Raw genomic sequence first — 19,245 nt, 5'->3', positions numbered from 1 at the left:
GAATCTGTCAAATCCATACTAATTTAGAAATGCATCTACGCGTCGCGTTGCGGTCTGAATCAACCCTAGCTTGGTGCGAATTCACGCAACCGTACAGGGGTATTTTGGTCTAACTTGACTTGGGTAAAAATGAATTTTCAATTTTGTTAGTCTCGCAAAAACCCGAGAACGGTTGCACCGATTTGGCTTATTTTAGTCTTGAAGTATTCTCCTGGATGTCTGGAGAAGGTTTATATTACGAGGAAAGTGAAACCACCGGGTAATCTAGGTTAAATATGATGTTAGGCATATAACATAGTAAGGAATACAGGGTAAAGTGATAATACTTTAGGCTGTGTATGTGTGTATGTGTATGGTTCACTTTTAAAGTTTTATTCTTATTATGTGTATAGTACGCTAAAATAGTACTTCTTTTTTGCTAGCATGGACAAGCGCCCCAACGTCGTGACTAGGCCCCTAAAAAAGATTACTCTTCTAGCTGCTACTTTCACAGTGAACTCTTTACTCTACAATCTACATAATATACAGAGGACTCATGCACTCCCTAAAGTTTTATTACACCCCGTATAGTTATAGGATATTATAGGACTTATATGCAGCGCGACCGGGCGGCGGCGGCCAGGCTTGGCCGCTCTCAAGTTATGACCTGTTATTTTTATAGCTCCCCGTACTCCGGACCTGGAGCATCAGACGTAAGTCGTAAGTCGTAACGCGTTACGTATTGCAATAATTAGCCTAGTGAGTAGTGAGTCTCTGCATTCTAGCAGCTTTGGTCGCCCTTCATTCTCTTTAGTCGTCGGCTTCATCGATCAGGGACTCTCATGATACGAGTCATATTCAGCAGGATAATAATATTAGGTATCTAGTTAGTGGATATTGCGAGACTCACCCACCAGTCCCACCACTCTCAAAACGAGTATCGGTGGCGAGTGGCACGGTAGCCGGCGCCGGCGCCGGCGCGGCGGTCTTGCACCACTTGCACAGGTTGCACTGCCCACTGGCCACTGGCCACTGGACTGGCCACTGTACTTTATGTGGCTGTTCAATACTATTTACTGTTTTAATGACGAAGCTGCAAGTTCTCGTTACTTTAATGACGTCGGTACGAATGTACCTGAGAAGTGAGAATCTTACCTTCCGACCTAATTCAGGTTGGATAGTGGAAATATTTAAGTACTTAAAATTTCCCCCATCATGTTTCGGAAAAACTTGCTCATAAGTCATAAATGGCTTTCTTTTATGTAAAGGGTGGTGAAAATGATCTTTGCCCGGAGCGGCTAAATAGCTCGATCGGTCCCTGAGTTTTACATGTAAAATGACACTATAATTAGGACGAGAGAAGCGAACCCTAGGGGCTAGTATATCCCACAAACTTTACATTTTGTGGTACACTTTACGGAAAAACTATCACGCCTATTGATTTGTAATTTAACATAGTAATTTTTATTTAAGTATATGTAGACGTGTTTAAATCATCATTCATCAGTCAGTCAAGGCTTTTTTATAAGCGCAAATGTAGATGTGTCATCGTCAGTCAGTCAGGGTGTGACGACGCGAGCCCTCACAAAGCTCGGCTTTTAACTAGTAATAATATTATCATTTTATTTGCAATTTTGATTTTTCATCTGTACTAGCAGTGTACTGACATTGGATCGGATCAGATCAGATCACTAGCGAAGGTTCAAAACAACAAGTAACAACATTAACTTTTACGACCTCTGTGGCTCAGTGGTGAGCGCGTCGGTAGCTCAAGCCGGAGGTCGCGGGTTCGAATCCCGCCGACGGAACAAAAAGTTTTCAATGTTCCCGGGTCTGGATGTGTATTAAATATGTGTATGATATAATAAAAATCTTAAATATATGTATAGTATAAAAGTATTAAATATATTTCCGTTGTCTGGTACTTGTAACACAAGTCCTTTAGGTACTTAGCACGGGGCCAGACTGACGTGGTGTGAAGCGTCCATAGATATTATTATTATTATTATTATTATTATTATTAACTGTGGTGTTAACGGTTAATCGTTTTAACGATTCGCAACTCGACGACGAATTCAGGTTGAAAAGGTGCGAAAATATACAGGTTGGCAATAAGCTGCAGCTGACAGAAATGTAATTCACTGGCGGTAACCTTGCACGGACGATGGACCCGGAAATCGGGATCCCAATTAAAATATTATGCAGATCTAGAATATTCTTTTAGTTTGACTGATTAGATCGCGATTCGCAATCCATATTATTTCTAGCTCAGACACGAGTGTAATATAGACCCATACAGGTGTTGATCGTCGCGCGCCCTCCGCGCGTCACCGGCTGCTGTGGCGGGCGGCAGGCAGTGGGCGGCGAGGGGGGGAGGGGGGCGGCGGCGGATCCCGCGGGAGGCACGGTGTCACGTGACGCGCGTGGAGAACGGGGGAGGCGGGGGCGGGGGCCGCGCAGCCTCCCGGCGCGGCAGGGCTCCACAGTCCACTCCGGGCCCGTCAGTCGCGCTCGGTCCGCAGCGGTGCTCGCACGCCGCTCGCCGCCGCCGCCCGCCGCCACCACGACGCCCCCGCCGCAGCGCCGCCGCGCCTCCGTGAGCATGACCAGCTGACCCCGCCGCCCCTACCGTCTCCAGGTCGACCCGCGAGACAAGAATACGTGAGTGCCGCTTCTCCGCCGCGACTCCGAAGCCGGCCAATGGAGGAGACGTCCAAAAGTATCACCGACAGTATAGTAAACATCGTATTCCTGACGTATCTGACGTGAGTACCCCCCCGGCCTCGCGCCGGCCACCGTCACCGTCACCGATGGACTCCGTCTGCGGGCACCGGCACGATCCACAGACCACAACGTGCGAGCTCACCGCTTAGTCCCACCGGGCGGCCGTCGGCTCCGAGCGGACGTGCACTTTAAAGTTTAACGTGACCTGACCTTCACACGCTCGCCAGCCCGGGGCGCGCGGCTCGCGGACACCCGCCTGCGTCACGGGCGCGGGCCGCGACTCCCGCTGTCCCGCACTGCACGCTGCCAGTTGCCACACGCTGCACCCTGTATTGTACTACGTTAAATATTTTTCCCTAATTCCCTATAGGTTCTGATTTAGGTATTTCTGAGGTTACTAGCATCACTATATTGCAAAATAATACAGCGGAATTCATAAATATTATTAAAACGATGCTTCACGTCGGCAAGTAGTTGTTTGCCAAATTAACTTCACAAACGCTGTAAGTTTTCGCCTCGAGATGGGGTCGAGTTTGAGTCCTCTGATAACGAGGGTCCGAAACTTTGCGCTCGTGACTTTCGTAAGAAGGGATCTCATAACTCATTAAATACCTCCCCTACGCGGATGACGTAAAGACTACATTATAATAATTACATACTAGATAGTGGCCTGCTACTGAGTACAGACTACAGAGTCGCACAGACAGACAGTAGCGTAGTAGGACCTGGTACTCATAATATTAGCATTTTCTTATTTCAAGCCAGGAAATAAATGAATGTCAATATTAATAATAATAATACTGTAGCCATCTATCTGAAAAATCCAACAATATCAACAAAAAGTGAATAATTCTCGGGTAGTGTTGTGTCAGTCGGTACTCGGTAGTGACTCGGGTAAATAGACAAGTAAATTTTCTAAAACTTGTCCAGCTCACAAAGAGCTTTCTCCGAGGATTGCCAGAACGTGAGCGTCCAGACGTCGTGACGCCGCGCCGAGGCCCGAGCGCCTCTTCTCTACTAGAGATGAGATATTTTACGTTTACTTCAATATGAAGTTAGGTTTATAAGTAAATTAGTACCTATTACGTAAACTCAACCAAATTACTGTTCTATTTTTTTATGTTTTACTTTTTATTAAAACATTTAAATAAATCGAAGGTATAAATCATAAAATACGTTACATGATAGATCGTTAGTGAGGTGTGAGGTGTCGCAAATCTCCGAAATGCAGAGATCGAAACCCCCGCCTCCCCCGCCTCCCCCGCCGGCGTCGCGGCGGCCCGTCGGCATAGAGCTCAGGATCATTGTTTATAGGACCCCACATAATATTCTCCTCCGACAGGTATACAGCTGGCGTTAACCAACTATCCTACTACCTACACGAGTTCACTGTGTATACCACTTCGATCACTAGCTGTAAGTAAATAGGTATAAGGGGTTTTCCAATAACGACTTGACAACTTTTCTTCAAAATAAAATTAAAACCATTTGAGTGAGATATTTCAACAATTTTAGTATCGAATTGAAGTACAATAAAAACATTTTATAATGGAACTCGACTTCGCTCTGAATATTATGGTCACCGCAGGCCCGTTTGCAGCGATGATTCTTTGAAGTTTGAACCCAATTTTGTATGACTTTGCCACACATTTCGGCTATTCGCGTTTAATTATGGCTCTGAGCTCTTCCAACGGCGTCGGCTTATCCGACGACTTGATGCAGCCCCTAACAAAAAAATCTAGAGGCGTTAAATCGCACGAAAGAGGCGTCGATCGACTGGTCCATATTTTGAGCTAATTCGCTCATCAAACTTGCTCTTCAATAAATCGATTGAAATTTGTGATGTGTGACTTGTGGTGCCGTCCTATAGAAACCTCATGCTGTCCAAGTCCATATCTTCTAATTCGGGCCAAAATAATCCATAATCATGGCCAACCTGTCTGTTTGCTAGTGCGAGAATCACGATCGAAAATCTGCCACCGACTCCGAAATTCTGTAGTAAATTTTTAAAATTTGCAGACGTCGTCCGCTCATGCACTTCACCATGATAAAAAAAATACGTAGGTAGGTACGAGCCACGATTCACACGCGGTACTAGGCGAGTAAGAGTAGCAACAACTTGGACAGGCACAGGACAGTACATCGGATAAAATAGATACGAGGTAATGATAATTATTCTGCAATTATATTAATGAATATTTATTGTACATATTACTATTATTATAATCATTAATTATCACCATCTAACCTTTTTTGAACTGATAAAATAAATACAAAATAATTAAACTGCCAAACATAAAACCTCCACTTTTTAAAGTCGGTTAAAAAGCCGAATCGGTCCAGCCGTTCTCGAGTGCTAGCGAGCCAACGTAGTAAATGCAGAGTAGGTAAATGTCTATCAAATAATTTAGTATTTAGGCGGAATACGCTAGTGAATAGTGATGCGAAAAATATTAAAAAATCCAAAATCCGGATTCGGATAAATATTTTAGCTTAATTAAAAATTATATTTTTAAACGATACACATTACTTTAATTTGTATCCAGGCCACATTCAGTAATTTCGACTATTTCTGAAGTGACATGAGAATTATTTTGTACTTCAAATTTTTAACAGACTTCCAAAACATGGGGAGCTTCTATGTTCGGTTGCGGGTTTTGTAAATAATATTATTGTTTTTATCAATAGGCATATCTGAAATTTGTATTGAAGGAAATTATTTTACTTAGTTAAAATGTATTTTACTGTTTTGTACAACAATAAAGATTGTATAGATATAATTAACATGCTTATTATTTAAAGTCATAAAAAAGCAATGAATACAATCATGTAACTAAGCTAGTAGCAGTAGCTACGTTAGCCGTAAAAGGCACGTGACTCATTTCAATTTAAAATATTATATTGAGTAAGAACTGTCAGTGGTACTACCTAGTAGATTTGGCAGCAGATTGAGGCTGTAAAAGTAGGAGCGCTGAAAAAGTAACATTATTTTTACGTCCAAATTCATGACAAGAAAAAAACTCTTTCAGTGGTGTTAAGTACTACTTTCTGTTAATAATATATTATCCTACATATATTATAAAGGCGAAAGTTTGTATGGATGTATGGATGTGTATGGATCTTTGTTACTCTTTCACGCAAAAAGTACTGAATGGATTTTAATGAAACTTTACAATAATATACTACAATTTTAACCGACTTTCAAAATGGGGAGGTGTTATTTTCGTTTTTTATGTTCAACGATTAATCCGCCGTTTGTAAACCGATTTTCAAAATTTTTCTTTTGGTGTATCATCTCAATTTGGTACTATATTCACAAAAGTGGTGACCTGATAAAGGGATCCGTAAGTAATCGAGGGAACTCCTCAAGATTTCAATGGAAACATAATATTGTGGTAACTTCGGTTTCGTAAGAAGTATTCTAAGCATATGATACCAACAAGTAAGATTTTGCACGTAGGAGTACCTGGTAATTAGTATACCATGGTTCGTAAGGGGAGCTGAGAGAAGTCCTGATTCTTTATAGCTACAAGTTTGGGAGTTTCGGCGTTGTTTTAAGAACGGAAAGCATACGCTATTACGCAAATTACATTCATCATCATCATCACTACCATATTATACTATACATCGTCCCATGATTATGTCGAGCCTATTATGCCCCCATTTATTGGTACTTATCATAGTCTTTTAGATTAAGACTCGAGTTTGTCAAACGATTAAAAAATCTATACTTAATATTATAAAGCTGAAGAGTTTGTTTCTTTGTTTGTTTGAACGCACTAATCTTAACAACTACTGGTCCGATTTAAAAAAATATTTCAGTGTTAGAAAGCTGACTTATCGAAGAACCAAAACTAATAGGACCAAAGAAACAAAGTAAAATGTGGGAAAAACGGGGAAAATTATTAGAAAGGGTTTATCTCACGAACTATCCAGTAGTTCGTGAGATAAACTCTTATGGTAGACCACGAGAAGGGACATAAGCTATTTTTTTGCGGGAAAATGTACGGTTTCCGTAAAATTCCTAATTTATGCGGGCGAAGCCGCGTGGGACACTCGTCTAGTAACTTAATAAATACATGATACAAGTCACACGAATACTTGTAAGTTCGATTATTGTAATTTGTGGACCTATATATTATAATATTATAAATGTGTGTAGTGCAGTTCCAGTTACACCAACTTTGTATATAGTATATATATCTTAGACGCCTTAAGTGATACCTAACCGCTTGTGGTGCGAGGCATGCGGGGAGGAGGACGAGACGGTCACATGGTAGAAGAGTATAATAATACTTATTTTTATAATATTATGTGCATATAATTAGCATGCGCATAAATTATACGTTTTTGATCTCAACAAAATTTTTTAACGGATTAAAAGTAAAAACTTTATATACTTAATGATAACGGTTTAACGGTTTAAGACTTTAAGACATGATATTCTTATCCTGTCTGTCCGGGTAAAAAGAACAAAGCGACAGAAAATATTTTTAGCAAGTTTTTCAAAAATAATAAATAATAATATTACATAATATATACTTAATAATAATATGTATTATGTTTTTTAAGCTTCAGATCTTTGTCAAAATGAGTTCTGTGAATCGTGATGTCAAAAAACCGAAGGTCAGATCAGATCAGGCATAATGTATAGAGATTGACAAGACGAGAGACATCTCTCGAGATACGGTACTCGGTAGTCAGTATACTCAGTAGTCACATGGATCGCGATTCGTGATACGCGAGATAATATCAACAACGTCCTCCGCGGCCGGCGTTCAGACTTTAGTCGCAGAGCAAGCGCCGTCGTCGACGCCCGCGCGCCCCGTACGTACCGTACCCTCTATCGCCGCGCTGAGCCGCGACGACTCCGACGGTCCGCGTCGTGTTCAGTGAACTCGAGTGATATACGAATATTAATATTTGTCTGAAAAAGTTCCTTTGAAGTTGGTGAAATTTAAATCGTGGGTAGGTGGAAATACTTTTTGCATTTTACTATTAAAACGAACATTTACAAAATAATAATTATTAAATTTGAGTGCGTAATGAATAGTATTAGTGTTGGATCACAATAATCGGAAAATTATTTACACGCTACGTATATTTCAGCTCATTCATTTATCCTAATTTGAATCTTTTTTTACAGATTATTATTTATAATCTTTGGATTCGAATAATTTAAGTTTCCTATTTTGAATTTATTTCTTCAAGCATTCATTATTAAACTTAGGTAGGTATATTGCACGTTTAGTAATTAGTTTGTTTGGAATATAACACGCACATTTAATCAACCTACATTAATTATTTTTATTATTGACAGCAATTAGTTCTTTTAAATAAAAATATTTTAACGTAAGTCTCCGTAAAACAAAGAGCGAGTAATTTGCGCATAAAATATTATCGTATCCGAATAATTGTAAAAAGGATTATATTTTCATTTACTAGTATCTACCAACGCATTACAGCCTGAGTTGTCTTGATAATATTTTAATTTTTAAGTATGACGTGAATTGGAAATTATACATAACGGAACAATAATTCTTTGTATAACTAGCTATTTGACCGAGATTGGCACGAATAAAATGACATTTTATAAAAATGATTCCTAGCTAGATCGATTTATCGCCCCCGAAACCCCCTATATACTAAATTTCATGAAAATCGTTGGAGCCGACTCCGAGATTCCAATTATATAAATAATATATACAAGAATTGCTCGTTTAAAGATATAAGATAATATATTTCTTAGGTGTAGTAAAAGGAAAAAAAACCGGCCAAGTGCGTGTCGGACTCGCGCACGAAGTGTTCCGTACCGATAGAGCAAAAATAGGCCAAAAAATGTGTTTTTTGTATGGGAGCCCCGTCGAAGTCTCAGTAATAGGGTCCCGATTATACCATTTGGGTACCTAAGGAACCCTAACTAGTTGTAATCATTACAAAATGAAATCTCATTAGTTATTATTTAGTTATTACTTAATTAGTTAATACAAGTATTAGTTAGTATATTAGTTAATACTAATTATTGATAACTTATATTATTTTAATTTTCTCATCTACAACCTATTGAGCCGTATGTCTTACCACGCTCTTACTATTATTATTATTTATTATTAGATTAGGTTAGTAGGTTTCTGCCTACATTTTTTGTATAAAATGCGACATTAATAAATTAATATTAATGTATTTATTTGCACCCACTTTTCTCACAATGCACTGGTGACTGAATTATTTTGTTGATTGGCAAGCGCCCACTAACTTTCATACTAATATAAAATATTATAAAGACGAAAGTGTGTCTGTTTGTCTGTTACCTCTTCAAGTCCAAACCGCTGGACCGATTTTGTTAGGTATGGAGATACTTTGAGTCACGGGGTAGGACATAGGCTGTGACATAGGATACTTTTATTCTTGAACTAGATGACGGCCGCAACTCCGACTGACGAAAGCAGCGTTGAAAGAGGATTTTTTTGTGATTTGTATGGGCAAGTGCCCGAGCGTCATAAAATATTCCCATACAGAAGTAAAAAAATACTCTTACAGTGCTGCTACTTTCACAGCGAAGTTCGAACTCTTTGGTTACCCATATGCTCCCTAGAATATTGTCATTTTTGTGAGAGATGTGAGTTGTGGTGATTATTATAATATTAATTTATTAAGTTTATTTAATTTGTGTTGCAGGATGATTCCCCGGCGCAAACACAACGCCAGCTCGGGCTCGCTGCCCGGACAGGACGACAAGCACGCCAGCAATGACTACATACGTGAGTACCGCACCGCGCACGCCGCACGCGCTGCACCACCGTGGAGTGTGCAGTGCGCAGCGGTGGACGCTGAACACTGCACACTGCACACTTGACGGGTTCCGTATTCTGCCCTAGAGTAACCGTAACCGAATGGTAGTGTCCGATTGCCATACGGTCTACGGATTTTAAATATCCGGCACATCGCTAATCCCCGCACACCTTCGATCAAATATTTCTGCACACGATGCAGCAACAATGATTTGTAGCCAGGAGGCATACTACGAAACCGTTTTGAGACTCAAACAATCGAATGAGAATGCTGCGACCTCTAACAACGTCATTTCTCGTTTGTTAGAGTAGGACGCGGCATTTTCTTTCGATTTTTTAAATTTCGGAACGGTTTCGTGGTACTACCACTATGTTGTGACTTGTGAATTGTGATAATAATTATTTTTGCATAGCTACTGCGTAAATGGTTTTTGTGGGCTCTTAAAAATAGCAGCAACTAATAGTGTCCCGGTGACTTGACGCTTACGGCTCAAATGAACCGTGACACCGGCCGTCGCGCGTCCGCCGTCGCCGTCCGCGACGTCCACGCGATCATCGATTACCTCAAACAATTCAGAACTTACTATCTTTAAGAGAATATTTTGCAGTTCATATTTTCAAACTCGAAGAGTAAAAGCGAGATTTTCGTGCTGCTGAAGCTTTACTATCTGACGTCTGTCCATCGTGTTTCCTCAGCCTACCTTAAGAGGGAACGATAACACTGTTTTTGATTTTTCCATACAAACGTAGTCCCCAATTTACTCCCTGGACAATGCGTCTAGACAAATGATTTTTATACAATATTGGGATCTGCGAAAAAAAAAAATGTTATCTGTGAAATCTATGCCTCTACGTTCGATTTTTTTTTTCAAAATTTACTAATAAAAATATTTTTTTGCGATTTTTGAAGGGTCATGTGGTCATGTCATACCCTTCAAAAATCGCAATGCCCCGTACCCCGCCAATCCACCGACCATAAAACAAATGGGTGAATTTCAACAAATGACCTTTTTGTTATCATATCGGTGAACTTTTTTATTTATACATATTTTATATTATACTTTTCAGGTTTTATGTATTCTTTTGGATACAAAATGTTCCCAAATTTCATATCATTAACGTAACATTTAAGACTAAGGAGAAAATTCAGTTTGAATTCTGGTTTCCACCGATATGATGAACCGGTACCGATTTTTATTTCTATGCACCGATATGATAAGCTTAACGATCCATTTTCTTGGAAAATAATAATTATTTAAAAAAAAAAAAAAGATAGGCCCAAATTATGTTTTACTTTTAAAATCAAAAATGAAAATGATATCTTGAAAAAATAAGATAGCTTTCAGCCTTGCCGTGCAAAAAAGCGGTTTGGGAAATCCAGTCATTTGATGTAGGGATATAGAAATAAAATAATAAAATTTATCATCGTTGCCTTTATTAAAATAAACTAGACGTGAAAAGAAAAATAAAGTAAAATCTTTAAATGGCCCATACATCCTTACATCCATTCATTTTTACTATCATGCGCATTTGTAATTTCTTTGTATACTTAACGAAATGCTATAAACTAGATCAACCGATATGATAAAACAATTCACCGATATGGTAAAATTATCAACCGATATGATAAAGCAATCCACCGATGTGACAAAACTGTGCGTTGGTCATGATTTCAAACACCGATATTAGATTTAAGACACCGATTCGTTTTTTCTTATAATTTTGGTGTAAATTATCGTATCGGTGGTTAAAATGACCACCGATTACACCGATATAAGAGCAGCAATGTGAGAAAAAAACGCACTTTTTAGGAAATTATAAAAAATGCATTATATCTAAGATAAATTTGGTTACAGATAATAAATCTTAATCACTTAATACATTAATTAGAACCAAACAACAATTTTAAAACTATTAATTACATTAAAAACATTCAATCATCGATATTATAAAATAATTGCCCGAGAACATTTTAAGAGGATTCCACACCGCCATTTTTCCATACAAACGTTGTCCCCTGTTTCCTCCCTGGATAATGCTAGTAGAGTTATAATTTTTTTCCTGAATATCTACGGCCACTAATACAATGTCCCTATGTTTTCTTTTTTTTCATAATTTAATTATTAAATAAGATATGAACGTTCAAAAACCCAAAAAAATGGCCAGATTTTCCACTGTGTTCAAACGTCCAGAAAACAGATTTGGATAGATTATACAAAAAAAGCAAAACATAGGAACACAGCTCAAGCCTTTTTTTAATCTTTAATGAAAAAAGTACTTAAATCGGTTAAGTTTTGGAGAAGGAATCAGGGGACAACGAATCGTTGATTTTCTGGATTTTCTGCAGTTGTCTCTATCGCGTTCTGCGGTATAGGCTTGAGGTAAGGGAGACAGCTATATATATTACACGTACTTTTTTTTCATTTCTCTAGCCGCTGTGGTATCCTCTTAATGGCATACTTATATTGTTGGCACGAATATGCAGCGGTTTGACGAAAATCTTTCTTGACTGCGTGGAAGCATACACTAAGGAGTAAATTAAAATTGGGGTGGGGAGACTGTCCGACTCGTCGATGAAAAGTAATGCTCAAATTTCTTTTATCCAGCGATATGAGGAAAATTCTCAGGACAAGTATATTTGTGCCTCTAAGTAACTATAATCGTTAATTATGTAATAAAATATGGTATAAAATAATAGATTAACTAATATTCTACGAAATAATATAAGTTATACCCTTAAATTATTCATATTTTCTAGTATGTAAGCGTTTTTGTTTGTAAAAAAAGTAGAGGGACAGCACCGATTTGATAAAAATAGATCTTCAAGTTATATATTTCTACCTTTGTAATAGTCCTAGGCATATAATAGCTCCCACACCGGTTTCGGTGACGGTGGCCGGTTTCATTGAAGCCAGGCCAGCTACGCAGGAGTAATTTTATAGTGCCAAAGTGTGTGCGCAGTACACAAGAGCACTCTCTATTCCTTTACTCTCATAACCCAGTGGGACGGAAGACCGACACGACCGGCGAGAGATCAGGCGCAGGACCGACTTTTCACATGCCCATCCGACGCATGGATCATCTTACTTGTCAGACAATCAGGTGATCAGCCTGAGTGAGTCAAGAGCCGCGCTCTGTACCACTAGACCACGGAGGCGTTAGTCTTAGTTTGTTAGTCCTAGGCATATTATATTTTTGTCACAATCCTATAGCTACCCATTGAATGGTAAAACAAATAATTTACAACAATATTCCCCTTTTTAATAGTAATTTCAACGAAGACAAAAAAAGCCGTTTGGGAAATTCACCCAAATATAAAAGATCTTTAAGATAAAATAAAAACGTAGAGGCTCATTCTTCCTGAAGGTATTTAAAATAAAATCTGCTCAGTGCAAGTTTGACTCGAGCACGAAGGGTTCCGTACCTACTATTATAGAGCTAAAATTGTGTTTTTTGTATGGGAGCCCCACTTTATTATTTATTATTAACTAGCTGACCCGACCGACGTTGTCCTGTCTTAACGATGATTATTTGATTCGAATAAGTTTAATTTAAAAAACCATAACTTAAAATTAGTATCTCAATGCCAAATTTCATAAAAAAAGACTGAATAGTTTAGGCGAAAAATCATAAAGTTTATTGTGCGGGAAACTTGTCCTTTCCCGAAACTCAAAGTATCTCCATACCACATTTCATAAAAATAGACTGAATAGTTTACGCGCAAATCATAAAAGTATATTGTGTAGTAACCGTACATTTTTCCGGACAAAATGTATCCTATAACCGTCTCCTGGCTCTAAGCTACTACATATCGGTAAAGCCGTTCTTGAGTTATAAATAGTGTAACAAACACGACTTTCTTTTATATTTAATACTAGCTACGACTTCGTCCGCGTAAACTTTAGTTATGTTTCTATATGAATTTCAAGGAGTCCCGTCGATTTCTCATGGATCGCATCATCAGATCACCACTTTTGTGACCATGTGACCGAAATCGGGCTTCACCATATACAACAACAAAAGAATTTTGAAAATTGGTCCACAAATGGCGTAGTTGTCCGAGAACAAATACAAAAAATAGTAAAATATATCATCCTTCTTTTCGGAAGTCGGTTAAAAAGGAGCCTAAGTTATTCCTTACTACATCAGCTATCTGACAAAAAAATTCCCGTCAAAATCGCTCCAGCCATTTCGGAGATTAGCCGGAAGAAACAGACAGACAGACAGACAGACAGACATACAGACAAAAATTGTAAAAAATGTTGTTTTGGTGTATGTAGCAAACAGACACTCCAATTTTATTTATATGTAAGATGTATAGATAGATAATAAAAATAATCTAATGATATTTCTCTCTAATTATGATGAAATTAGACAGACAGACAGACAGACAGACAGACAGACAGACAGACAGACAGACAGACAGACAGACAGACAGACAGACAGACGGACGGACGGACGGACGGACGGATGGACGGACGGACGGACGGACGGACGGACGGACGGACGGACGGACGGACGGACGGACGGACGGACGGACGGACGGACGGACATCGAAGTCTTAGTAATAGGGTCCCGTTTTTACCCTTTGGGTACGGAACCCTAAAAATAATAATTAGATAGGCTCTATTTTGAAGGAGGAACCAGAGGACTACGTTACCTCGATTTACTGTATCTGTCTCTATCACAATACACGTGCCGGCGCAGGATGAAGCGTGATGGCAATAGTTTCTTCGTTTAAATTCTACTGCACCCGCGTTCCCTTTTAAACCGTGCTCGCTATATCTACCGTTCAAAATTTCCCAGTCCTCAACGTATTGATGGTCGTGTGTCATTGTGTGCCGCCACATTCCGCCACTAATAACGAGGGACGATGTCGTTTCAGTGGCGGACGGCGGGAGGCGCGAGGGCTGGCGCGCCGCCATCCGCCGGCGCCTGCGCTGCAACCGCAAGACCCTGCAGAAGCGCCTGCCCATCATCGCCTGGATGCCCTTGTGAGTCATAATTACATTCTTTTTGTAGTGGTGGTGGGCAGTCGTAATTTGTAAATAATATTCGTTTTATTATTATGCTCAACTCACAATGGCGCAGTGGAAGCGTCGAGATTCGCCACGCGTCATACTTTTCCGCCTACAGCATTATTTCTCGTCAACAAGCGCTTTCTTTTTTTCATAGCGAACATTTATACTTAAATAAAATTAAACGATAGGGACGTGCCGTAGGCGGAAATAATATAATCACTCTGCTCTAGTGTAAGTTGAGCCTTAATCCATATTAAACTTCTACGTAGACGATTTTTACATGTGAATGTTTTATTATCTTTATGGTAAGTATTATGAGGTATGACAATAGGCTTTACAGGGGAACTCGGTATTGAGTATTGACAATGTAACGTAAGGTTCGGGCGTGTGTCCGCAGCTACGACGGGCCGAAGGCGGTGGGCGACCTGATCGCGGGCGTGACGGTGGGGCTGACGGTGATCCCGCAGTCGCTGGCGTACGCCAACATCGCGGGCGTGCCGGCGCAGTACGGGCTGTACGGCTCGTTCCTGGGCTGCTTCATCTACATCGTGCTGGGCGGCTGCCGCGCCGTGCCCGCCGGCCCCACGGCCATCGCATCGCTGCTCACGTGGCAGGTGGCCGGCGGCGTGGTGGAGAAGGCCATCCTGCTCAACTTCCTGACGGGGCTGATCGAGCTGCTGATGGGCGTGCTTGGGCTGGGCTTCCTCATCAACTTCGTGTCGGGGCCGGTGTCGTCGGGCTTCACGTCGGCCGTGGCGCTCATGATCGCCACGTCGCAGGTCAAGGACCTGTTCGCGATCCCGGTGGCCGGCAGCACCTTCCTGCAGCAGTGGATCTCCGTCTTCCGCAACATCCGCGACGCCTCGCTCTGGGACCCCGTGCTCGGCTTCTCCTGCATCGCGCTGCTCCTCTCGCTCCGGGTAACCCGCCTTATCTAATCATCCGGTATAACGACAAACTCGTGAATAGAATATTAAATTCCAGAAATAAAACCTCCCCAAAATAATAATACAATAAGTAAAAAAATAATGAAGCACCAACATATTGGATTTCAGTTAATAGTTAGAATAGAATACGTTTATTTTTAGTTAGCTACGTAATACAGTTTTCTGTGATGTATTCTAATCGTACGTTTTTAATGTTTTCGCAGAAGGTGGGAATGATTCAGCTGGGCAAGACGCGCGTGGGCGGGCCGAGCACGCACCAGAAAGTGATCACGAAGTGCCTGTGGCTGCTGGGGACGTGCCGCAATGCCATCGTGGTGGTAACCACGGGCGTGCTGGGCTACTGGTTCGTGGCGACGCGCGGCTCCTCGCCCGTGCGGCTGATGGGCCACATCCCTTCGGGGGTGCCGCTGCCTTCGCTGCCGCCGCTGAGCTACGTGCGCCCCGACAACACCACCGCCGGCTTCGTGGACATGGTGGCGGAGATGGGCTCCGGCCTGCTGGTCATCCCGCTCATAGTCCTGCTCGAGGACATTGCCATCTGCAAGGCTTTCTCTGACGGCCGCACCATCGACGCGACGCAGGAGCTAATCGCGCAGGGCGTGTGCAACATGGGCAACTCCTTCATGCAGGCCTACCCCGGTGGCGGCTCGCTCGCGCGCTCCGTCGTCGCCAACGGCTCCGGCGTCAAGACCACGTTCGGCGGCTTCTACACCGGCGTCATGGTCATACTCGCACTGCAGTTTTTCACGCAGTACTTCGAGTACATCCCCAAGGCGGCGCTGGCGGGCGTCATCATCTCGGCCATCCTGTTCATGGTGGAGTACGACGTGGTGCGGCCCATGTGGCGCGCCAAGAAGCTGGACCTGGTGCCAGGCGTGGGCACGTTCGTGCTGTGCCTCACGCTGCCCATCGAGGTGGGCATCCTCATCGGCGTCGTGGTCAACATCGTGTTTATCCTGTACCACGCCGCGCGGCCCAAGTTCTCCGTGGAGCTGCTGCGCACGGACGCCGGCCGCGAGTACCTCATGATCACGCCTGACCGCTGCCTTATGTTCCCGAGCGTGGACTACGTGCGCAAGCTGGTGACCAAGTGCGCGGCCGGCGCCGACGTGCCCGTCGTGCTGGAGTGCACGCACATCTACAGCGCCGACTACACCGCCGCCAAGAGCATAGAGCAGCTCACCGCTGACTTCCACGCGCGCCGCCAGCCGCTCTACTTCTACAACGTGAAGCCGTCGGTGTGCTCCATCTTCGAGGCGGTGGCCAAGCCCGAGCACTTCACCGTGTTCTACGAGGACGAGGAGCTCGACCGGCTGCTGGCGGCGGACGAGCGCCTGCGGCCCAGCAAGCCGCCGCCGCCGCCGCCCCAGGTGGCCTGAGACGACGCGGACGTCCCGCGACCGACTTCCATATTTTTTGACGATGTCTTTAACTGCCGAGAGTGTGATATGTTGGAAAGGGAGCGCGCCTACGCCGTAGGCGCGCTCGCCGGAGTCTGGAAAAATCGGCGCCAGGCGTCGATGTAAAACGAGAGTGTATATTTTAGTATGGGCAAGGGCCGAGGGGATCCGCCGCGCGCGGTGCCCGACCTCCCGCTTGTGTTTCCGCATGGCGTTATTTTTCTAAAGCTATATTAGATTTATATGGGGCTCTCGCGCCCGTCCGTTGTGATCTATAGTTAAGTTAAAGTAATAGTCGAACGAGCAGGTCCGCAGAGCGGTGCGGCCGTCCGACCGCCACGCTGCCCTGGGGCTGCACTGTACAAACTTCTTAGTACCTAACGAGTAGTCTTAGAGATGTTTTATTTATTTTTTAGAACTACTAAGTACAAGTTAGGAAATAAAAAATTGAACTGTTATTGTAGCAGGGAAACCCTGATGAAAGTTCCCGAGAGTGTGTTTGACTGCGTGTGTGCGCGTGCGTACGTGTGAATGCATGTGAATTATGACCATCGTGGAAGAACGTACCTTACGACAGAAGATAGATATATTTATCAAAAATATTGAATTTACATTCTAATATAATAATTAATATAAAAATTATGGTGCGTTTAAGTTATTGACTACTTATAGTTTATTTGTCGCAATACCAAAATAAATATCTGATAATAAAATACTAAACTCTCTAAGAGTATAATTTGTTTCACTTTGTTTTATTTCATTACGACCCTCTTAAATCACTTTGAATTGAAACCTTTTTAAACTACAATTATAAGGCTGCGTTTCCACCATAGATGTGTTGCGACTTGCGAGGAATATAGTATTTTACCTTCCTCTTATATACATATTATGTTTCCAAACGTCCGAGGTCCTTCATGAGAGTACACCAGCGACCACATAACCCTAGAGACGCCTAATGTTTTGATTTCTCTTAACAAATTATTGTGTCAATATGCTGAGGTAAGCGACGCGGGGGGAGAGGTAAGAAATGCATTACGATTGGCCAATCCAAATTCACGGCATGTCATAAATCAGAACTAGTGATGGGAAGTACAAGAAGCGCTTGTCAAAAGAAATAAAAATAACCAGTACATATTTATTTTAAAGTATAGAATGAAGAAAATACTTTTATTAATTGTGGCAAGTTTCTAAAAATATACAAAAACATCTTCGAATTATATTAAAAAGTACCTATACTTACCTAAGTATATTTAAAAATATACTTTCTTTACAAATTATATATACATATACTTTTTTTAAACTTTTAAAGGGCAAAAATTCTGTAATATTTTTTTTTAATGAAATAAGGGGTCAAACGAGCAAACGGGTCACCTGATGGAAAGCAACTTCCCATGGACACTCGCAGCATCAAAACAGCTGCGCGTGCGTTGCCGGCCTTTTAAGAGGTAATAGGGTTATAGAGGAGGGTAGGGATGGGAAGAGAAGGGAATAGGGGAGGGTAGGGAAGGAAATAGGGTGGTGGATTGGGCCTCCGGTAAACTCACTCACTCGGCGAAACACAGCGCAAGCGCTGTTTCACGCCGGTTTTCTGTGAGAACGTGGTATTTCTCCGGTCGAGCCGGCCCATTCGTGCCGAAGCATGGCTCTCCCACGTATAGCTATACGCTATAAATTATAATCATTAATCAGTTGTTTAACAACAGTTCTACTCAAAATGACTTGAGCATAATATCACGCTTTGTTTCGATTTTCGATAAAAAAAAATATACCTCTGAAAGATAGTTGGTATCACATCACTAGTGACGCGTGACGATAACGGAAGAAAGGATAAGCATTACTAATTTGTATTTGATAGAAAGGGATATGACTTATGTCAAATGCTTTCGTCATGGATTCAGACCAGTGTAATTTGAGCTCTGAATAAATTGATTCTTGACTGTAAAAAAAATATTTTGTATGAAACGCACGAGATGTACATGGGTCACGGATGTGGTCGATACTAAGACAGATTTCGCTATCATTATCTAAAGCAAGACCTATAAGTCTTACATATTGTCTGAAAGTATTCGCCTTGCATTAGGCGTCGAGAGGCTATGTGGTCGCTGGAGTACACCGTTGTGTTTTCGCGAACTGCCGCTAGATGTCGCTATCCGTTACCTGACTGCTCCCAGCTTTCGACGGTCACGTGGTCTCGCTGAAAATTACTTAGAATTTAAGTGATGATTAATGAGAATTCTCTTATTATTGTAACGACCACATAATAACTTCCAAGCTTCGGCGTAGTTGGCCGAGGACACTTTGAGGTTTGAAATTATTCGAGATGCATTACCCTCTAAATATGAAATCAAATAGTGGAATTTGTGTGTGGGCAAGATGCGTGCAT

At 41.7% G+C, this 19,245-nt stretch overlaps 1 protein-coding gene across 3 annotated transcripts; it reads left to right on the top strand.

Annotated features, from left to right (window-relative positions):
- Positions 1 to 2,528: 2,528 nt before the first annotated feature.
- On the top strand, positions 2,529 to 17,604 carry LOC121732278 (sodium-independent sulfate anion transporter-like). Of its 3 annotated transcripts, none has more exons than XM_042122110.1 (5): positions 2,529 to 2,640; positions 9,382 to 9,464; positions 14,380 to 14,488; positions 14,913 to 15,435; positions 15,666 to 17,604. In XM_042122110.1, the coding sequence occupies exons 2-5, from the start codon at positions 9,383 to 9,385 to the stop codon at positions 16,839 to 16,841; spliced, it is 1,890 nt and encodes a 629-aa protein (XP_041978044.1). In that variant the 5' UTR covers positions 2,529 to 2,640; position 9,382; the 3' UTR covers positions 16,842 to 17,604. The 3 variants fall into 3 exon arrangements, with proteins under 3 accessions (XP_041978044.1, XP_041978042.1, XP_041978043.1); XM_042122108.1 differs by lacking the exon at positions 2,529 to 2,640 and adding an exon at positions 2,647 to 2,744; XM_042122109.1 differs by lacking the exon at positions 2,529 to 2,640 and adding an exon at positions 7,469 to 7,671.
- Positions 17,605 to 19,245: the final 1,641 nt, after the last annotated feature.

The sequence above is a fragment of the Aricia agestis genome, chromosome 12 (genome assembly GCF_905147365.1).
Source record: "Aricia agestis chromosome 12, ilAriAges1.1, whole genome shotgun sequence".
Classification (NCBI taxonomy): Eukaryota; Metazoa; Arthropoda; class Insecta; order Lepidoptera; family Lycaenidae; genus Aricia; species Aricia agestis.
Note: the sequence above shows the minus strand (reverse complement) of the source record. Positions and strands in the feature narration are given on the sequence as shown.

Coding starts and splice junctions, on each gene's coding strand:
- LOC121732278 (XM_042122108.1), top strand. CDS start 2,680: ATGGAGGAGACGTCCAAAAGTATCACCGACAGTATAGTAAACATCGTA. Junction 2,745..9,381: donor GTATTCCTGACGTATCTGAC/GTGAGTACCCCC, acceptor TTTGTGTTGCAG/GATGATTCCCCGGCGCAAAC. Junction 9,465..14,379: donor CGCCAGCAATGACTACATAC/GTGAGTACCGCA, acceptor ATGTCGTTTCAG/TGGCGGACGGCGGGAGGCGC.